Source organism: Plasmodium sp. gorilla clade G2, assembly GCF_900097015.1.
Source record: "Plasmodium sp. gorilla clade G2 genome assembly, chromosome: 13".
NCBI lineage: Eukaryota > Apicomplexa > Aconoidasida > Haemosporida > Plasmodiidae > Plasmodium > Plasmodium adleri (nom. inval.).
In genome coordinates, this window is record NC_041705.1 from 1996628 (window position 1) to 2016859 (window position 20232).

Here is a 20232-nt window from a genome sequence, read left to right on the forward strand (position 1 = left end):
TATATATTATATATATAATATATATATATATATATGTACATATTTTATATATTTTTCTTATATTATTTTACAATATGTATATATATATTTTTAAAATAACATGAAAATAAATATAGAATATAAAATCACTATAATATATATTTTCATATATATATAAATATTGTATTATTATATAAATAATAGAATATTTTTTTTTTTTTTTTTTTTGCAGTTTACAAAAATTTATATAATATATATGCATATATATATTTGAGGAAAAAAAAAAAAAAAAACTGTTAAATTAAATATTTACATATATATTTAATATATTATATATAGATTAGATTAGTAAGAAAACCTTAACTTTTTTTTTTTTTTTAATTAATATTTGGATATATAAAATGGGTATATTTATATGCACATACATTTTTATACTATGAGTAAATAATTTTTTTACATTAAGTATGTTTATATAACATTTATAATTAACTTGTGAAATAAAAAAAAAAATAAAATAACATTATTAATTTATAGAATATTATTTCTTATATATATATATATATTATTATTATTATTATGTTCTTATTTTTTTTTGAAAAATAATATTTTATTATTGGAATATATATCCATTTAAAATAATACTTTTTTATTGAGAACAAGGAAAAAAAAAGGTACATATGAAAAAAATAACGTAAATTATTTTCTAAAAAAAAAATAGAAATGCATGTAAAATGAGAATTACATAATATAACAGGAAAAATTTACTGGTGATAAAAAGAGGGTATAATAAAAATTTGAATACTTAAATTTAGAAGTACATAAAATTTTTTTTTAAGTATATATGTAAATACTATTAATATATATAGTCTATAATACTATTATATAATAAAAATTATGTATCATATAAATAAATATATATATATATATATATATATATATATATTTAATAAATTTATATTTATATTAATTTCATTAACTTTTTTACAGGAAAAATGTAAAATATAATATATATAATAATATATTACTAGATTTAAAAAATGAAACTATAAAAATATTTAGGTATTTTTTTTTTTTTTTTTAACGTATCATTTTAAAAAATACAAAACAATTTAATGTTTTGTAATAAAATATTATAATTTAAAAATTCTAGGAACATAATATATTCATATATTATATATATATATATATATATACCAAATTTTTATTATATTCTTTTAAAATAAGAAAAATATATATATATATTTTTCAATTTTTTTATTTTCTTTAATATTATATTTTTAATTTAATTATTTTTTCTCTCTCCTTATTTTTTGTCCGCATTTGTTATAACAAAAGGATATAAAACAAAAAAAAGTACAAATTAAATTAAAAAATATAAAATATGAAAAATTAAATATGAATATATTTTATGACCACAATAGGAGAATATAAAACAAAAATTATAAAAAAAGAAAATATATGGTTTTTTTTTTTTTTTTTTTTTTTTTCTTCTTTTATTGATGAGTTCCATAATATCAAAACGAAAAAAAAAAAAATAAATAAATAAATAAGTCAAAAAAATACATTGAATAAATTCATTATATATATATAACAAATTAATATTATATATGATTAGTATATTTCTTTAAATTTTAAAATAAAAAAATGCATTTATTTCTTATCTTTTTCATATATATAAGGATTTGTTAAGAAAAGGCTTTCTTGCAATAACAATAAATCAATATTGATAAAAATAAAAATAAAAGTAAAAAAAAAAATATATATATATATATATATATATTTATTTTTTAAATATAAAATTGTTAAAAAATAAATATATACTTATAAGAATAAGAATATTTTTATAGGATACAGTACAAAAATTATATTATGATTTTCCATCAACAGTAAAATTTCAATAAATATTTGAATGATTAAGATTAATTGTTATTTAAATATATATTAGTTTGAAAAATAGGAGTATATTAATAAATATACTTGATAATTTTTTTACTTTAACATATATACAAAAATTATTATTCCACTATAAATATTATTATTATCTTTTTTTTTTTTAAGTTATATAAAAAAAATTGACATATAATTTATATAATTATAACATTTTGATTTTAATATATATATATATATATATATATTTGGTAGTATAATATATTGAATAATATATATTTTATAGAATAATAATTTATATTGAAATTCTAAGGAATGCATTTACAAAAAGGAGAAATAAAGGAAAATATTCATTTGTAGAATAATATTATAAAAATTATATATGTGAAACCTTAAATAATAATTATATATATATATATATATAATATGTTTATATTTTCATATAACGTTTAAATATACTAACTTATAATATGTTCGGAATATAAACCTTACTAATTAATTTTACTATATTTTTTATATTTTTTATTATTTTATTATTCTTTTTTTGGTGTGTTGCATTCAATAGAAAAATATATAAAAAATATCATAATATTAAAAAATACATACATATTTAATATATAATATTTTATATATACACATAAATATGCTTAACTGATTATGAACTTATTATTAATAAAATAAGAAAAGGTATATATATTTAATAAATATATATTATGGATTTATGCCTTTACACTTAGATAAAAAATACAAAAAGAAAGGAAAAAAAAGAAACAGAATTAAAATGATAAATGTAATAATTTTTATTACTTAAGTTATATTTTTTCTTTTTTTATTTTAAATATATATAATTATAAAATAAATTAGGATATAAATTTATAATACATGAAAATAAGTAGAAAAATATATATATATATATATATATATATATAATATTGTATATTATGATAAATTAAATTATTTTTAACCCATTTATATATTTATTTATTTATATATAAATTTAAAATATATTAGTAACAAATTTTGTTCTATTATTATACATGCATTAAGGGAGAAAAAAAAATTATATGTAGAAAATATTAATATAATATACAAAATAAATGTATTTTTTTTTAAATGCTTTATCATATATATAGAACCTAAATATAAAAAAAAAATCATATTATATATAATAAAATATAAAATAATATAATTATATTTTACTTTTCGTCATAGCAAAATAAAAAAAAAAAAAAAAAAAAATATATAAAATATATTATTTATTTATTTATTTATTTATTTTATTTTATTTTTGACCATTTTTTTTTTTTTTTATTATATGATGAAGAAAAAAAAAAAAATACATACATGGAATAATATTATACGTATATATCCATATATAATATAAGATACATATTTTTATGCGAACATGAAATAATTGTGGGGGTAGGACAAAAACGGAGAAATACCCCAAAAAAAAAAAAAAATATACAAAAGGGGGACAAAACAAAAAATAAAGGAAAAAAAAAAAAATAATAATAAAATAATTTATTTTAAAAAAAATTCAAATATATATTGTGCTATATTAAGTACTTTTTTTTTTTTTTTTTTTTTTTTTTTTTTATAATACAAAATTTTATAGAAATATTTTTAATATTTTATTATTTTAAAAATTTTTTATCTATAGATTTATTCTCATTTTATTTAAAAAAAAAATACATATATATAATATATATATTATTTTATATTATTTGTATCATCATCTATCCATACAATCTGTGGAATACTCTTAAAAAAAAAAATAATAATAATAATAATAATAATAAAAATACGTAAATATTTATATATATATATATATTTTTTTTATTTATATAATATTTGTAAATGTATTATGTATAATATACCAGATAATGGGTGTAGTGGATACATTATATATAATCTCGAATTTAAAAAATAATATTAAAAATTTTGAAATACATAAGAAAAATATATAATATTTATTTTTAGGAGCACTTTTTTTTTTATTTTTTTTTTTAATAATTAGAAGTTTATATTATATATATTTTATATATATTATGTACATTTATGAAAGTAAAATATTGCATATTTACAATACAAAAAAAAAAGAGAAATAAAAAAACAACATAAAAAAAAAATATATATATATAGAACACTTTTATCTTATAAAATAAACAGTTATTTTATAAATATATATTGTAGTCGTAATATTATTTTGTAGAAGTAAATAATGTATAGAAAATAAATATATAAAAATTAATGATACATTTTTTATAATTCGTATAATATATTTAAATATTTTTTGTTTTATAATTTCATTAGTTCTATTTGTTAATATATATAATATATATTGTATATATTATTTTCTAATTATTTTTTTTTTATAGTATATTTTATAAATATTATTTGATATTTTAAGTATTTGCTCATTTTTTTTTAATTATATTCCAAAAAAGGATATAGATAAATTCAATGTATTTTTATATATATATATATAAAATAAAAATTATTATTACATTTTTTATTATATATTTATATATATTTTTATTTCACATCTTTATATTTTTAATAAAGAATTTGGAAATCAAGCCAAACATATAGCAATAAATATCGAACGCACCTTAAGTTTTTAATATAAAGTGAAATATTAATTTATATTTTTATTTCAATTCTTATTTAGTATTTTTTTTTTTTTTTTATAATTATAATTTATAGTATATAATTTTACATAATAAAAAATTTATATACATAAAAAAGTAAAATTCTTTTTCTTTTTTTTTTTTTAATTTTGATTAATTTCTTTTTTTTTTTTTTTTTTATTTATCAATTTATAAAAATGCAGCCTTGTCCATATGACATATATAATCAAATAAACCAAGTAGGAACCCATTGGGCTCAACATTTAGGAGATCACTTACATCAGTTAGCACATATGCATCATCATACTCCTCATGTACATCACATTCCACATGTCCATACGCTAGCTCATGATAGGCCTTGTATGCCAATAACTGCTTTCTTTTGTCGACATCATGAACATTGTAGTTCCCATTTAATGCTATCCTTTTTATTATTAGCTTTCTTTCTAATATTAGTTTATAAATTATATAATGAGGTAAGTTTTTATTTATATATATATAAGATTTTTATTCCACAAATATTATATATATATATATATATATATATATATATATATTTATATATATCAGTTAATTCTATTGTATTATATATTATATTTGCACCTTTATTCCTCTTCATTTTTTAGGTTGTTAATTCATCTAAAACCGTACGTATTGTAAATATAACACCAGTAAATGATGACCAAAAGGAAGATAATAGTAAGGACCAATCAAAATCAAGTGAACCATCTACTAAGACAAGTCAAATATTATAAGAGACACATAAAAATATATATATATATATATATATATTTATTTATGTATGTTTTATTTTCAGAATAATTAGATTTCACTAATCTACTGTATGATTAAAAAAATTCACAAAATTATGAACAACCTTTTTTTTATTTAGATTTATATATTTTTTATATTCCATAAAAATTTATTTCAAGTTTTTATATTTCATTACCTTATTATACATAGTTATAAATAATTATTTTTGTGTATATATTTTTATATGTTAAAGCAATGATATGGTATATTTATAATATAATTCTATAAATTATATTAGCGTTTCGTTTTTCTTATTTTATATAATTTATTTTTTTATATTTCCTTATTTATTATATATATGTATAAAAGTTTATAAAAAAAAAAAAAAAAAAAAAAAAAAAAAGCACAAACATATATACATATATATATAATAACATATTTTTATATAAACATGTTGTGTAACATTTAAAAGAGAAATATAAAAAAAAAAAAAAAAAAATTATTCGAATGTATATATTTATCTATGCATAATAAAATATAAACCAAAAAAGAAAAAAAAAATTAAGTAAAATAAATAATTTATACATATTTAAAACTATGTATATATTCTTAACAACATCTAATTGTCAAAACTGGATAAAAATAATGATTCAACAAAATCAAAGAGAACTCTATATATCCATATATATGGTTTTAATCCTGATAAGAATAATCCTTCATTTCCTCTTTTATATAATAAATATATAATATTATTATTTTTTGAAATTTTAATAATATCAAAATGGTTAAAATTAAAATTTTTGGAATCCGAAGAGAAAATGAAAACAACTGGGAAATTGAACAGATGTATATTTTTAGATATAAATTTATTGGATGAATTTTGTAACATGAAAAAGAATACTTTTAATAATTTATAATCATGATAATTTAAAAAGTTTGGTATTATAGATGAATTAAATGATTCATTATTCTTAAAAGTTTTATAAAGTATTTGATTATATTTCTTTTCGTTAAAATAACAATGTATTTTTTCAATAAATTGATAAAATTTTTGATTATTACAAAAAGTTATATAACTTTCTTCGTTATAGTATGTATATATATATATTAAAATTAAATAATTATATACATTATATATAAATGATAAATTATATAAAAATTTATCTTGTATACTTATATCTATTTGTTTATCTTCAAAATATATTTTCCATTTTTCGTATAATGATTTAATATTAAAATATACTCTAATTTTACTTTCAAAAGAATCACTATATAAATCTTTACAAAAGGTGTTATTATTATAGGTTTCATTCAAAATTATATTATTATTATTATTACTATCTCTTATGGAAGAATTATTATAAGCATAATTCTTATTATATTCCATTGCATTATTTAAATTATTACTTATATTTCTTTTATTCATATCTGATACATTGTTATATATTTCGCTCTGTATTTTACTCCTCATATTATTATGTTCACTATTATTATTATTAATCAAATCAATCTTATCTATTTCTTCTATATTATCATTTTTTATATTCTCCAATATTTTTTCACATTTATTGTTTTCATTATTATCATTCCTTGTACATTCCATATCCTTACTAATATAAGTACTTATATTTTTTCCGTTCACATTTTCTTTATCTTTACATATACTTATAATATTCGATTTATTTTCTAATAGATCTCCATGTTTATTAGTTTTCTCTGTATTAGATATATATGTTATATCACTTAAACCTCTTATTTTGGCGTCATATTCATTACTGCTATTATTTATATCTAATAGAAATTTATTTCTGATTGGGTCATCTGTATTGATTTTACACAATGAATTATTGTAAAAATCATAAAATAAAGATCTTTTTAAAAAATTTGATAACTCACTTGTACAACGGAAAAAATATCTCTGTTTTATAAGAGTAGAAAAGGAATTGAAAAATATATTTAATGAATAGAAAAATTTATGTACTATAGAAAATTTACGTTTTTTAGTTTCTATAAAATCATCAGGATAATTAAATATATCAAACATATTATTATATGAAAAATTAATTAAGATACATATTTCTTTTGTATGTTTCTTTCCATAATCATCAAAATTAGAATCTGCTGTTGAGGTACTATTTTCATCTGAAACCTTTGCATTTTTATTTTTTATAAATGAATTCATCATCATTTTGTCTCTTTCCATATTTTTCTTTTCTTGATTTGTCTTATTATCACATGTATTATAATTATTTTTAAATCTATTTCGAATTTTAAAAAAACTATACCTAAATTTGTTCGATATTCCGGGGGTATCATCCATATTATCACATTTCCTTATTTCTTTTTTTCTGAATTTCTCCAATATATTTAATTTGATTTTTTTTATTTCAGAATTTTTTATTTGATCTCTTTCAGAAGTATTTTCTATGTTCCCTTCAACATCTTGTTTTATATTTTTTTCATTATTATAATTTATATATTTTTTTGGAATCTCCGTATTCAAATTTTTCTCATCTACAATATTATCAGTTTTTACAATTTCATTATTTGTATTCTTGTTAATATCATTATATTCATTCTTTTCACCGTCATGTTTTATATTTGTTTCTACAAATTCTTTCATATCTATTTCCATAACATTTTCTTTATTTATATTTATACAGTTGTTCATATTTATTTCAGAATTTTCCTTAGGTATATTTTCTTTATTTTCCAAATTATTCTTAAATCTACCAACTAAATTATGGTGACTATTATTAGTCTTGTGTTTTTTAATAAAGGATGCAAAATTACTTAGACTCATATTAGCAAATTTATTTATACTACGATTACTTTTATATGTACTAGCAGATCCTCGTGGATCATTAGATACATGACTATCATATATGTTCCATATTTTCGATTCGTTGGTATTATAGTCATCTTTATATGTATCATCATCTTCTTTTATATTTTTTTCAGACATTTGTTCTGAATTTTTATGAAAAATATTTAATTTCGATAAATTCATAAGTGTTTCCATTTTTTTTTTCTTCAATTTCTCTTTAATATTTCTTAATTTTCCCGTATCATTATTTTCATTATTCTTCATTTTTATTTTCATATTTTTTTTCGTATTTTTTGTAAGCATATCTTCCTTTACTTTATTATTTTTTTGGCTATCTTGTATATTTTCAACATTATTTAAAAATTCCGCATTATTTATTTGATTCATTTTGTTGTTGTCTATATTTATATTTTGATTTGTATTATGTTTTTTCTCCAATTCTTGATAATGCTCAGTTATGTATTGTGTACCTTTTACATTTACATTTACCTTTACATTTGTATTTGTATTTGCATTTATATTTATATCTTTTTCTTCAACATTTTTGTCTTCTCTTTCTACATATGATATTACTTCGTTTTTCTTCTTCTCATCATCTACATTTTGATGGTCATCATTCACATCTTTATCGATATCATCTATAATTTTGTCGTAATTTTCTACATCTTGATCAATGTCATCTATATATTTGTCGTAATTCTCTACATCTTTATCGATATCATCCACATAATTATCGTAATTGTCTACACCTTGATCGTCATCTTCATCTTCCTCTTCCTCCTCTTGGAAACTTTTAATACCTTTTTCTTTTGGCTCTACTAATTCTTCTTTTTCATCTTCTCCTGAATGCATTTGCTCTTTTACTACATGACTTAATATTTTTTCATCATCATAACTAGCATTCGAATCATCAGTATCGTTTTTATCAATTTTGTTATGTTTCTTTTCACTAACGTTTTTATCTTCATTTATAAAACTCGATTTATCATTTCCTTTTATATCACTTAATATTTTTTGCATGTTCCATTTTTTCATAATTCTCTTAAATCTTTGAGTTTCATTCATTTGTTCATTCTCTAAATTTTTTTTTTTTTTTTCTCCAAAAAAAAGACTCATGATATTACTTTTATTACTTGGTTTATTCAAGGTACCTTTTGCTTTCTTGTCTTCTTCACTTTTATCAATAGCATATAATTTTGAATGTCCTTTTTTTTCATTATCATAAGTGTCTCCTTTAGTATCATGAGCATGTTTTTTTTTATAATTATTTATGTGACATTTATATGCATTAGTGTTATAAAGATTAAAGGTGTTCTTAATGTTTTCAGCAACACCCGCTGTACTTATCAATGTTGTCATTCCCCCAGGAGTTTTAGTTTTTTTCTTTTTATAAATTTTTTCCAAGAAATAATTGAGCATAATATTAGTACCATCATTAAAACACAGAAAAACAAAATTATAATTTTTAAAAATAGCTTTAAAATGGTTCATTGCAATATTTAAATCATTATAATTATCACTAAAAAATGAGAAAGGCGTAGAAAAAAGGAAAGTGTAATTTTCATCCATATTGATTTTATTTTCAAGGATACTGTTTAATTGGGGGTTTGTATAATCTGTATGTATATAATTATTATTTATATTATTTATATTATTATTATGTGTATTATTTTGGTATGTCTTATCATCATTAATATTATTAAAATATTGTTGATGATTATCATATTCATTACTTCTTTCATTATAATTATTATTAACAAACAAATCATCACAATAGTTTTTGTCATTTTGTTCCATATAATTAATAGTATCCTTTATTTTATCATTCTGTTTATTATATACATTGTTATCAAATGAATTCTTTTCATTGTTATCATTATTATCCATACTTATATGATCATTTATATGGGTGTACACATTCATGTTATCATATTTATTATTATTGTCCTTTTCATTATCATTAATATGTGATACAGACGTATAGAAAATGTTATTATTATTATTGTTACTATTATTATTATTATTATTTTTATTATTATTGATATCCCCTTTTGAAATATACTTACTACAATTGAATTTTTTATCAACAGATGAAATATTTGTGTGCTCTCCTTTAATATTACACGTTCCATTTTCATTATATATATTAAATAAGTTTTTATTCATATGTAGATTAAAGTTATTTGATATGTTTAAAATATTGGTTGTTTTTGATTTAAATATAAATGGTATGGAGAATCCAAAGTTTATATTAATGTGTATATGTATACAAATATAACCTAATAATTTAGCTATAACTGTAAATGTATCAATTTTTATATCTTTTTTTAGGAAATAATAAATAGGTATTTTATTTTCCATATCATTCATATTTATATAATTATAAAAAATTTCAGGAAGTATAACAATAATTCCTTTGATATTTTTATACTTCCATCTATTTAAATGCATTTTTAATTTATCTCGAATCATATTTTCATTTTTTATATATTTTAATTGTTGTTTTTTCTTTTCTTCATTAATATAATTTTTTTGCTTATTACTATGACAATTATTATTTTGAGTATTAAGATTATTTTGTTCTATTTCATTAGTTGTTGTTTTTTTTTTTAAGTTTATATTATTATATACATCATCTTCTTTCATTTTTTCTGTTTCGATATGTGAATCTTTATTTTCAATTAATTTGGAATTATTTGTTATTAGATTAAAATTTCCTTCTTTGTTACTATATACATTTTCCTTATTTATATTCCATCTTTTTAATGATTGTATAATAATTTCTTCTTGGTCATTCATAAAATTTTTTTTATTAATATATTCTTCCTCTTTAATATTTACATTATCATTAAGATGAGTATTACTACAAATATTTGCGTCAACAATTAATTCTTCTTGTCCTATAGATGTCTTTTTATATTTTTCCTTTAAACTATGTCTATCATTTTGTTGCATAGATTTTTTTTCTATTTGATAATAATTGTGTGTAGATATATTTGTATCATTGTATAGTTTTTTCAAAAAGTGGTTTTTAAAAATCCAAGAGAATTGTAAATACTGAATCAAAACGGTATCCTGCAAATATAAATGTTGAACATTTGGATCTTCTATTTTTCCTATCCCTAAGATATTTTTCCATTTATTATCAATTAAAACAAATTTTATTTTTTTCTCTTGTTTTATATTAACTAAATCATATAGGTCAATTTTTTCAGAATCATTAATATTATTAGATGTTTGATCTTTTTTTTTTTTTTTTTTTTTTTTCTTTTTAATACTAGTATTAGGTAAATAATAGTCTATTATCACTACACCAAAATTATTATTATTTAATACTTCTCTTGTGTTAATATAACAATTTAAATTGATATTTTCATAAATATTTGTATATTCAACAATAAAAAAAAATATATGTAATACTTTATTGTACACATAATTTTTGATTTTTATACCACTTTCAATTATATAATTAAATATATCTTCCTTTTTAAAATTATATGAGTCGAATTCCTTTTGTCCTCTTATATCATAAGGTTCCTTCGATTGCTCATAAATTAAATTATTCAAATATTCTTTTTTCTTTTCTATATAATAATAAAATATGTGAACAAATATATGTTGTAAAAAAGGAAATATCAAATAAATGGTACTTCGGTATGCCTTTTCTAAATTATTACATCTGCAGTTGAAAAAAAATTAAATTGAATGAATATATATGTATGTATGTAATAATAAATATGTTATATATTAAATGGTATATAATGAAAATTATATATTACATATAAAATATTATATGTTATATGTTATATATTATATATTATATATTATTTATGTGTATTTGTTTGTTTGTTTGTTTGTTTTCATATTATTACTTTTTCAAAAGCTTTAATGACTTGTTTCCTATATAAAACACCAACCCCCTAGAACAGAAGTTATAGTCAAAGAAAAAAAATGCGAGTAGCAGTATAAATATGATAGTAAAAAAATCCATTATAACATATGAACACGTTTCATCTTATGTATTTTTTAAAATAAATATGTATAAGGTATAATATAAGAAAAATGAAACAAATTTATGCAAATATATATATATATATATATATAACATATAATATATAAACGTATTAGTTATGTTAAAAATTATTTTATTCTTTTTATTTCATTTTCACCAAAAAAAAAAAAAAAAAAAGTATACTATTATATATATATATAAAAGGAATAAACAAATGAACAGATGAACAAATGAACAAATGAACAAATAAACAAAGAAACAAATATACACACTCTTTGTATAAAATAATTTTAATAAAAATAAAAAAGGAAAAAACATAAAGAAATAATCATAATAAATAAAAAATGAAACATATATATATATCAACAAATAAATTTTAAATGATTAAGAAATATCAAAAAATATAATATGTATATTTTTTATCATATAATGTAAATAAAAAAAAAAAAAAAAGAAAAAAAAGTGAAATTTCCTCTTTGTGTTTATATATTACAAATAAAAATAAATATTTTATATTTAGTTATTTTTTTCACATATATGTATTTAAAAAAGAAATATGTTATGAAAAACATTATATTAACATTCTCTAAATGTGAATAATATTATTTTTCATGTTCATAATAATTATTTTTTCTCTTAATATATATATTATATGTGAATATCTTATTGCTCCATCTATAATTAGCATTAATTTTTTTTATCGTTCCAATAAAAATACATATGTATATATATATATATATATATATATATATATATGGTTATATAATTATAAATAAAATATTATTTCTTTTAATCTGCTTAAAAATAAAAGAAATAATATATATATATATATATATATATATATATATATTAATAATTATTTAATTAAATTATGAAATTCATAAAAATAAATAAAAGTAAAATATATACTGATGAAATTATTATATATATATTATATATATATAATATAATATGATGGAAACGTAAAATTTCCTATATTTTTAAAATTATAAAGGAAAAAAAAATTATATATAGTTATATATATATATATATTTATTTATATATATAACATTTTAATATTATGAAAATTTAATGAGGTTTGGAAATGTCATCTAATTATAGGAATTATAAAAATAATCATGAAAGTTATTTTAAAGAAAATGATTATAGGAATAATAATAAAGAGAAAAGTAAAATAAGGAATAATAATCGAGATGTCTTTGAAAAGGAAAGAAATCAAAGCGTCATAGATAATAATAAAAATATGTTTGGAAAAAATAAATATAATTCTAGAGATTATATGGATAAAAAATATGATAACAAGTATAACAAAAAATACGATGATAAGTATGATAAAAATTATGATGACAGGTATAACAAAAATTATGATGATAAGTATGACAGATATTATGATGACAGGTATAACAAAAATTACGATGACAAGTATGACAGAAATTATGATGATAGGTATAACAAAAATTACGATGACAAGTATGACAAATATTATGATGACAAGTATGATAAAAAATATGATAAAAAATATCAAGATAGCAAAAATAATGAATATTATAGAGGAAAGAGAAAATATGATGAAAGAAAACATAGTTATGTAAGTCAAGAAAAAGATTATAATAGAGGAAATAACTCAGAACCTTATGATAAATACAAAGAAAGTAACCTTGAAAGGAATAATCAACATACTAAAACAATGAACCATAATAATAACAACAACAGTTTATATAACAAAAATGAAAATAGAAGAAAGAGATCCGTTGCTAAAAGTAAAGAAGATGAAAGAAATAGATCAGGCGAAGATTTAAGTGAAGATGACAAGAATAAAGATTATTCATCTGCTTCAGAAAGTAATTTTTATAAATATAAAAAAAAAAAGAATAACACATACGAATATAAAGATGATAAAGATTATACATCTTATGATAATAAGTTTAGAAAAATTCGAAATATAGATGATATATTAGAAATGAAACCAAATATTTTGTTATCAAGATTTATATTTATATACAAATTACTTGATAATATTTCAGAAGATGAAATAGATGAGTTAATTAGAAATATATCTATAAACAATGCTTTTTCATTACCGGTTAATATATATATAAATAGATTATCGTATTTTTCTATAAAAGATGAATTATTTGTAAAAGAAAATTTAGAGTTTTTAAAAAATAATTCATATTTTAATATAATACAACAAAAAATTCAATCTAATTTTTTATTAGACAATAGAATAAATGATGATCAGTGTTGTATTATAGAATTTCCTTCTGATGAAGCTTCTGGCAAATTATTTTCACTTTATGAGAAAGATAATTGTATTGAAATAAAAAATAATATATCTTATATATTCCCTTTATTCAAATTAAAAAATAAAGGGAAAAATGTTGAAGAAAAAACTGTTAGTAATAAAGTGAGTGATTGGTATTGTTCAGCTTGTAATTTCTTAAACTTCTCTAGAAGAACAGCTTGTCACTTCTGCAAAGCTCTTAAAACGAGTGATGCAAAATTAGTAGATAAAGAAACTAGTACCATTAGTACATTTATAAAAAATAATATAAACAATCAAGAAAATAATTTATATTTAAGAAATAATAAAAATGTATATAATAATATACATGTTGATAAAGGTACATATAATCATATAGTGTCTGATCCTTTAAATATGCAAAATGCATATGTATATAACAATATGGAGAATAATTATGAAAATATTTTGAACGATACTTATAAAAATACAAACAATAATATTAGTAATAATAATAATAATGACAATATTTATAATAGGGGGAATGAAAATAACCATTTAAAATTGTCAAATAATAATATATTCTTTTCATATAACCCATTTCACAAATTTAAAGATTCTCATAATTTTGAAAATATTAATAAAGAGATAATATGTGATGATCAAAATAGTAATATGCTTATTTTAAAAAATATGGATGGAAATATACTAATTAAAGATTTCATACAATTTTTAAATGTAACATTTGATAAGAATGAGGTAAGTTGTATTTATTTATTCAATGATATTAAAGGTTCTGGTAAAAAGAAAGGGTTTTGCTTTATTGAATTTTATAATATAAATATGGCAAAAAAGATAATGAATAATATGGAAAATAATTATTATCTTAATTTTCAAGATAACTATTTAAAATTAGATTATGTATATGAAAAAGAAAAACAATATTTTTTTAATTGTATCCAAATGGCCAAACTCGATATAAGTAAAAGCTCAGCTACAGTTGTTAAAAATAATATTCCGTATTTTAATTTTTTTGTTAATTATTTTGAAGCAGTAGTACATATCAATATACTTTATTATACTTATTTTTTGATGTGGTCTTCACAAATTATTATTCTGAAAAATGGAAAACCTGAATTATCCGAGTTTTTCTTTGATTACAATAGTCAGTATTATTATCACACTTTGTATCAATTATATTTTGATAATAATACAAAATATTATATGTCTCTCTCAAAAGGTTATTATATTTGGGAAGATAATTTAAAATGCCTGATTAGGGTTTATTTGGATAATCTTGGTGAACATTCATATGAAAAAGAAGATTATGATAAGAGGTTTTCTTCAATGGATGCATCGAAAAATAAGGACCACAAAGAAATCCACCAACAAGTACCTATAAATGATGATAATAAACATGATAATATCAATAATAATAATAATAATAATAATAATACAAGTAATGGTTATATTCTAGAAGAGAAGGCATGTAATTATAACATAGAAAAGGAAAATGAAAAAAAAAATAACAATGAAAAGGTTATACTAAACAAAATTTCGTCATTTGTAGAAAAAGCAAAAGAAATAGCTCTGGCCTCCAAAAAAAACATTGAACAAATGAACATGAATGAAAATAACTTATCTATTTTGGAAAAAAAAAATAAAGAAATTATAAAAAAACATTTTACCACAGATTCGGCAGATGATGAGGATGAAGATGATGAAGGTAATGAAAACAATGACGATAATGAGAAGGAAGACAATAACGAAGAATTGAATAAAGGAACAATAAAAAATAAAGATAATATATCAGATAATAATTTAATCCAAAAGCAAAATAATGATGATTATAATTATAAGCAGCGTATTGATAATTCTTCATATAATGATTATAAAAAAAATGTGAAACCTTCTGATAATATCTCAAACAATATTAATAATAATAATGATATGAAAAAGAGATACACGAATATATCAAATAATTCTTTTAATCATTCAAATATTTATAACAATAATAATGAACATATAAATAATAATGGTGAAAAAGATGTTATAAGCGAACAATCAGATAATAACATAAATATTTGTTTTATTTGCTTGAGAAAATTTTTAAATGAAGAAATGCTTCAACGACATATTGATGTTTCAAATTTGCATAAAAAAAATGTAGAAATTCTTTCAGATCCTGTATTAAGTAATTAAATATGTGATAATTTTTTTTTTTTTTTTTTTTAAATATATATATGTTATTGATTAATGAATTATATTGCATTGATATCAAATAGCATTTGTTCATAAGGATATTCCTCTTTTTTTTTCTTTACATATCTTTTTTGTTTATATATATATATATCTTATATGTTATATAAAAATAAAATAATATATTCCATATGTATAAAATATTATTACGATATACATATATATTTTAATTCATCGTACTATTCATAAATTAGGAAATTATAATTAATTTAATTTTTTTTTTAATTATACCTTCTTTATTTTATTTTTTAATTATACCTCATTTTTATATTATTTTCTTTTTTTAATTTATTTAATAAATACTCTGTTCTTGTATAAATGTAAATTTTATATTTTATTTAATTCTTTTTTTTTTTTTTTTTGTTTTTAAAAAATTTTCACGTACTAATAAAATATTCTTAAATGTTTTATTTTACATATAGAAGTATATGATTTTTATTAAAAGGAAAAACACTTATATATATCTATATGTATTATATATTATGACATGTCATATTACAGAGGTTTTCCATTATTATATTAAGATATAATACTTGTGATTGCTTATAATCTTTTTTAAAAAAAAAAATCTTGATTATAGAAATATAGTTATATCTTCTATTTATAAGTTAATACTGTAACTAATAAAAATATATACTTATATATATAAATATAATTTATATTATATATATATATATATATATTTACTTATTTATTACAAAATAGATAAATATATTGAATATGATGTATATATATACGTATTATCACAAAAATGGAGAAAAATGAGGAGACTACTAAGAAAGATGACATAATAAAAGATGAAGAACTTGTTAAGAATCATTTAATTTTAATAATTGATGTAAATTTATTAATATGGTGTGAGGGAGTTCAAATAAAATTTGAAAATAATATTATGAGAACATTAAAATTACATGAATTTTTAAAATCTGTTATTCAATTTATTCGCTTTTATTGTGTAATGTGTAATTCTGAAAGAATATGCATTATATCTACTTGTAGTAATAATTGTAAAATCATATATGAGAATTATATATCATTTGCTAAAAACAATTTAACAGAAAAGGATTTTTGTAGTGATACATATGACAAGTTAGTTAATTTTATTAATGAAAATAAAAAAGAAAAAATGAGTGAAAGCTCATTATCATCAGCTTTAACAATAGCTTTATGTTATAATAATAGAATACGTAATTTATATGAAAATATTAATACTAGATTATTTTTATTAGATATATCAAAAAGTCATTATTATACAAATCAATATACACAATTAATGAATATTGCATATAATGCTAAACGAAATAATATTATAATTGATGTTTTCTCTCTTAATTATAAAACACAAATTCTGGAACAAATATGTAATATAACCAATGGATTATATTTAGATAATACAATATTTCAAACTATTAACCCTTATGGTAATATTCAAGATATATTAACTCAGACAATAATCTTTTGGTTCCTACCTTCTGTTAATACTAGAAAATATTTTTCAAATACCTATCTAAATGAAGATACAAATATAGCTGTCTGCACATGCCATAATAAGCAAATTGATATAGCTTATATATGTTCATGCTGTTTGGCTATATATTGTTCAGAAAAAAATTTACAAACAAATAAAGATAGATTATCTTGTGCTATCTGCAAAACAAGATTTACTAAGTCTCTTCTAAGGAATAAACATGTTTCAGACTTAGATTTTTCATTTATGTAGCTTGTACATTTTTAAGGAATAACCTCAAAAGGAATATTCTTTTAAAACATTTCCAATATTTAAAACGAAATGAATCTTAAACAAAAAAAGAATATACTCATATATATATTGTAAATTATTTTTTTTTTTTTTTTTTGTGAACAACTAAATAAAACTGTTTTATTTTCTACTTTTTTTGAAATATTTAAAAAAAAAAAGAAACACAATTATTAATATAATTAAAATTATATATATATATATATTTTAAAAAAAAAAAGAAGAGAAAAAAAATTTATATATATATATATAAATATACATACATATATAATCTAATAAAATTAAACTAAAAAAAAAAAAAAAAAAAAAAAAAAAACAGATGATCACATTAATGAATTGTTATTATTATATATTCGTATAGATATATAATTAGTAAACATTTTACATGTTTTGTATAAAAAAATGTATTAGATATATTTTTTTAAAAAATCATTAAATATAATATATATATATATATATATATATATTTATTTATTTATTAATAAAAAAAAAAAAATGAATGGGCATATACACATATATATGATTTCTAAAAATATTAACCTAGTATTTTTCTTGGTGCATAAAATTATTATAATACTTCGACAAATTAACATTTTTTTTTTTTTTTTTTTTTTTTTTTGTGACAATGTTTTTGAATATATATATATATATATATATATATACTTTTGACAAATGTGGAATAAAATAATTTTTTTTGAACAATTGGTTAATATATAGTCAACATATATATATATATATATGTTTATATATAATTTCAAATGTTATATTATTTTACATTCTACATATTTCTTTAATTTTCCATTGTTATTGTTGTATTATATTTTTATTTATATATACTTCTTAGAATACAGAATATTATTAAACTTCTCAATTTTCTAATGATCTGAAATTATTAAATTTTTCCTGTTTTTATATTTTTAATTATATACCTTTATATTATACTTCACCATTAAAGGGAAGAACTAATTTTTTTCCATACCATTTTGCTAAGGCAAAATAATAAAAGAAATCTATATATAATAATGTTTGTATTAAACCACCAATCCATCCTACTACATTAATATATGGTTTGTCATCAAAGAAATATCTATATATCCAATTTAAAATATAGAAAGCTCTATATAATCCCATAGTAATAACATAATGGGAGGTAATATTTTCAACTTCTCTTTGTTTTTCAAGTAATACTAGTTGAGGTAATATAGCGACACTTTCTAACCATATAGAAAAGGACCATAAAATGTTATATAAGTTGTATGTTTTACAGGTTAACAAACTCAAAACTGAAGAAGGAAAAATAAATAAATAAATAAATAAATATATATATATATATATATATATATATATATTAAATACACATAGAAAATTTTATAATCAAAATATTGACGTAAATATTTTACATATAATATAAATATTCACATATACATGTACTTTTTATCGTTTTTAATACCTAAACATGGGGGAATCAAATATTTTTCACTTTTAAAATTGTCTACTTTTCTATTGTATGTTTGAGATATGGGTAGTTTCAATCTTATTAAATATATAGTATATGCTATTGTCAGTATGAAAGTTATTTTCATAACTGTATTGTAAAAACTCACAAAAACAAAAAAGAGATCAATATATCTGTAAAAGAAAATATTAATTAAATAAATATATAAATATACATGTATGTTTATTTATTTGTTACACAATACATATTTATTTCATGTACATATTTTCTTTCTTCTTACCTGCATAAAAATACAATTAAATACAATTCTTGCATACGACATGATATTCCTATACAATTCTTTGATTTCTTTAATTTCATAATAAGTATATACATACTTACTAAGTGCAAAATATCACCGATCAGTCTAAATATATTCATTTTGACAT

At 17.7% G+C, this 20232-nt stretch overlaps 5 protein-coding genes across 5 annotated transcripts; 3 read left to right on the forward strand and 2 right to left on the reverse strand.

The window, feature by feature from the left end:
- Window positions 1–4696: 4696 nt before the first annotated feature.
- PADL01_1352300 (membrane associated histidine-rich protein) lies at window positions 4697–5254 on the forward strand (the record flags this gene model as incomplete). Its single annotated transcript, XM_028684087.1, has 2 exons — window positions 4697–4975; window positions 5126–5254. 2 exons carry the CDS (start codon window positions 4697–4699, stop codon window positions 5252–5254), a joined length of 408 nt encoding a protein of 135 aa, XP_028540200.1.
- Window positions 5255–5871: 617 nt separating this feature from the next.
- Window positions 5872–12070, reverse strand: PADL01_1352400 (conserved Plasmodium protein, unknown function; the record flags this gene model as incomplete). The annotated part of the gene is made up of 2 exons (XM_028684088.1): window positions 5872–11758; window positions 11952–12070. The coding sequence occupies 2 exons, from the start codon at window positions 12068–12070 to the stop codon at window positions 5872–5874; spliced, it is 6006 nt and encodes a 2001-aa protein (XP_028540201.1).
- Window positions 12071–13175: 1105 nt separating this feature from the next.
- Window positions 13176–16535, forward strand: PADL01_1352500 (Ran-binding protein, putative; the record flags this gene model as incomplete). The annotated part of the gene is made up of 1 exon (XM_028684089.1): window positions 13176–16535. One exon carries the CDS (start codon window positions 13176–13178, stop codon window positions 16533–16535), a length of 3360 nt encoding a protein of 1119 aa, XP_028540202.1.
- Window positions 16536–17343: 808 nt separating this feature from the next.
- Window positions 17344–18312, forward strand: PADL01_1352600 (RNA polymerase II transcription factor B subunit 4, putative; the record flags this gene model as incomplete). Its single annotated transcript, XM_028684090.1, has 1 exon — window positions 17344–18312. The coding sequence occupies one exon, from the start codon at window positions 17344–17346 to the stop codon at window positions 18310–18312; it is 969 nt and encodes a 322-aa protein (XP_028540203.1).
- Window positions 18313–19284: 972 nt separating this feature from the next.
- On the reverse strand, window positions 19285–20224 carry PADL01_1352700 (ER lumen protein retaining receptor; the record flags this gene model as incomplete). Its single annotated transcript, XM_028684091.1, has 3 exons — window positions 19285–19631; window positions 19799–19977; window positions 20085–20224. The coding sequence occupies 3 exons, from the start codon at window positions 20222–20224 to the stop codon at window positions 19285–19287; spliced, it is 666 nt and encodes a 221-aa protein (XP_028540204.1).
- Between the last annotated feature and the right edge of the window lie 8 nt (window positions 20225–20232).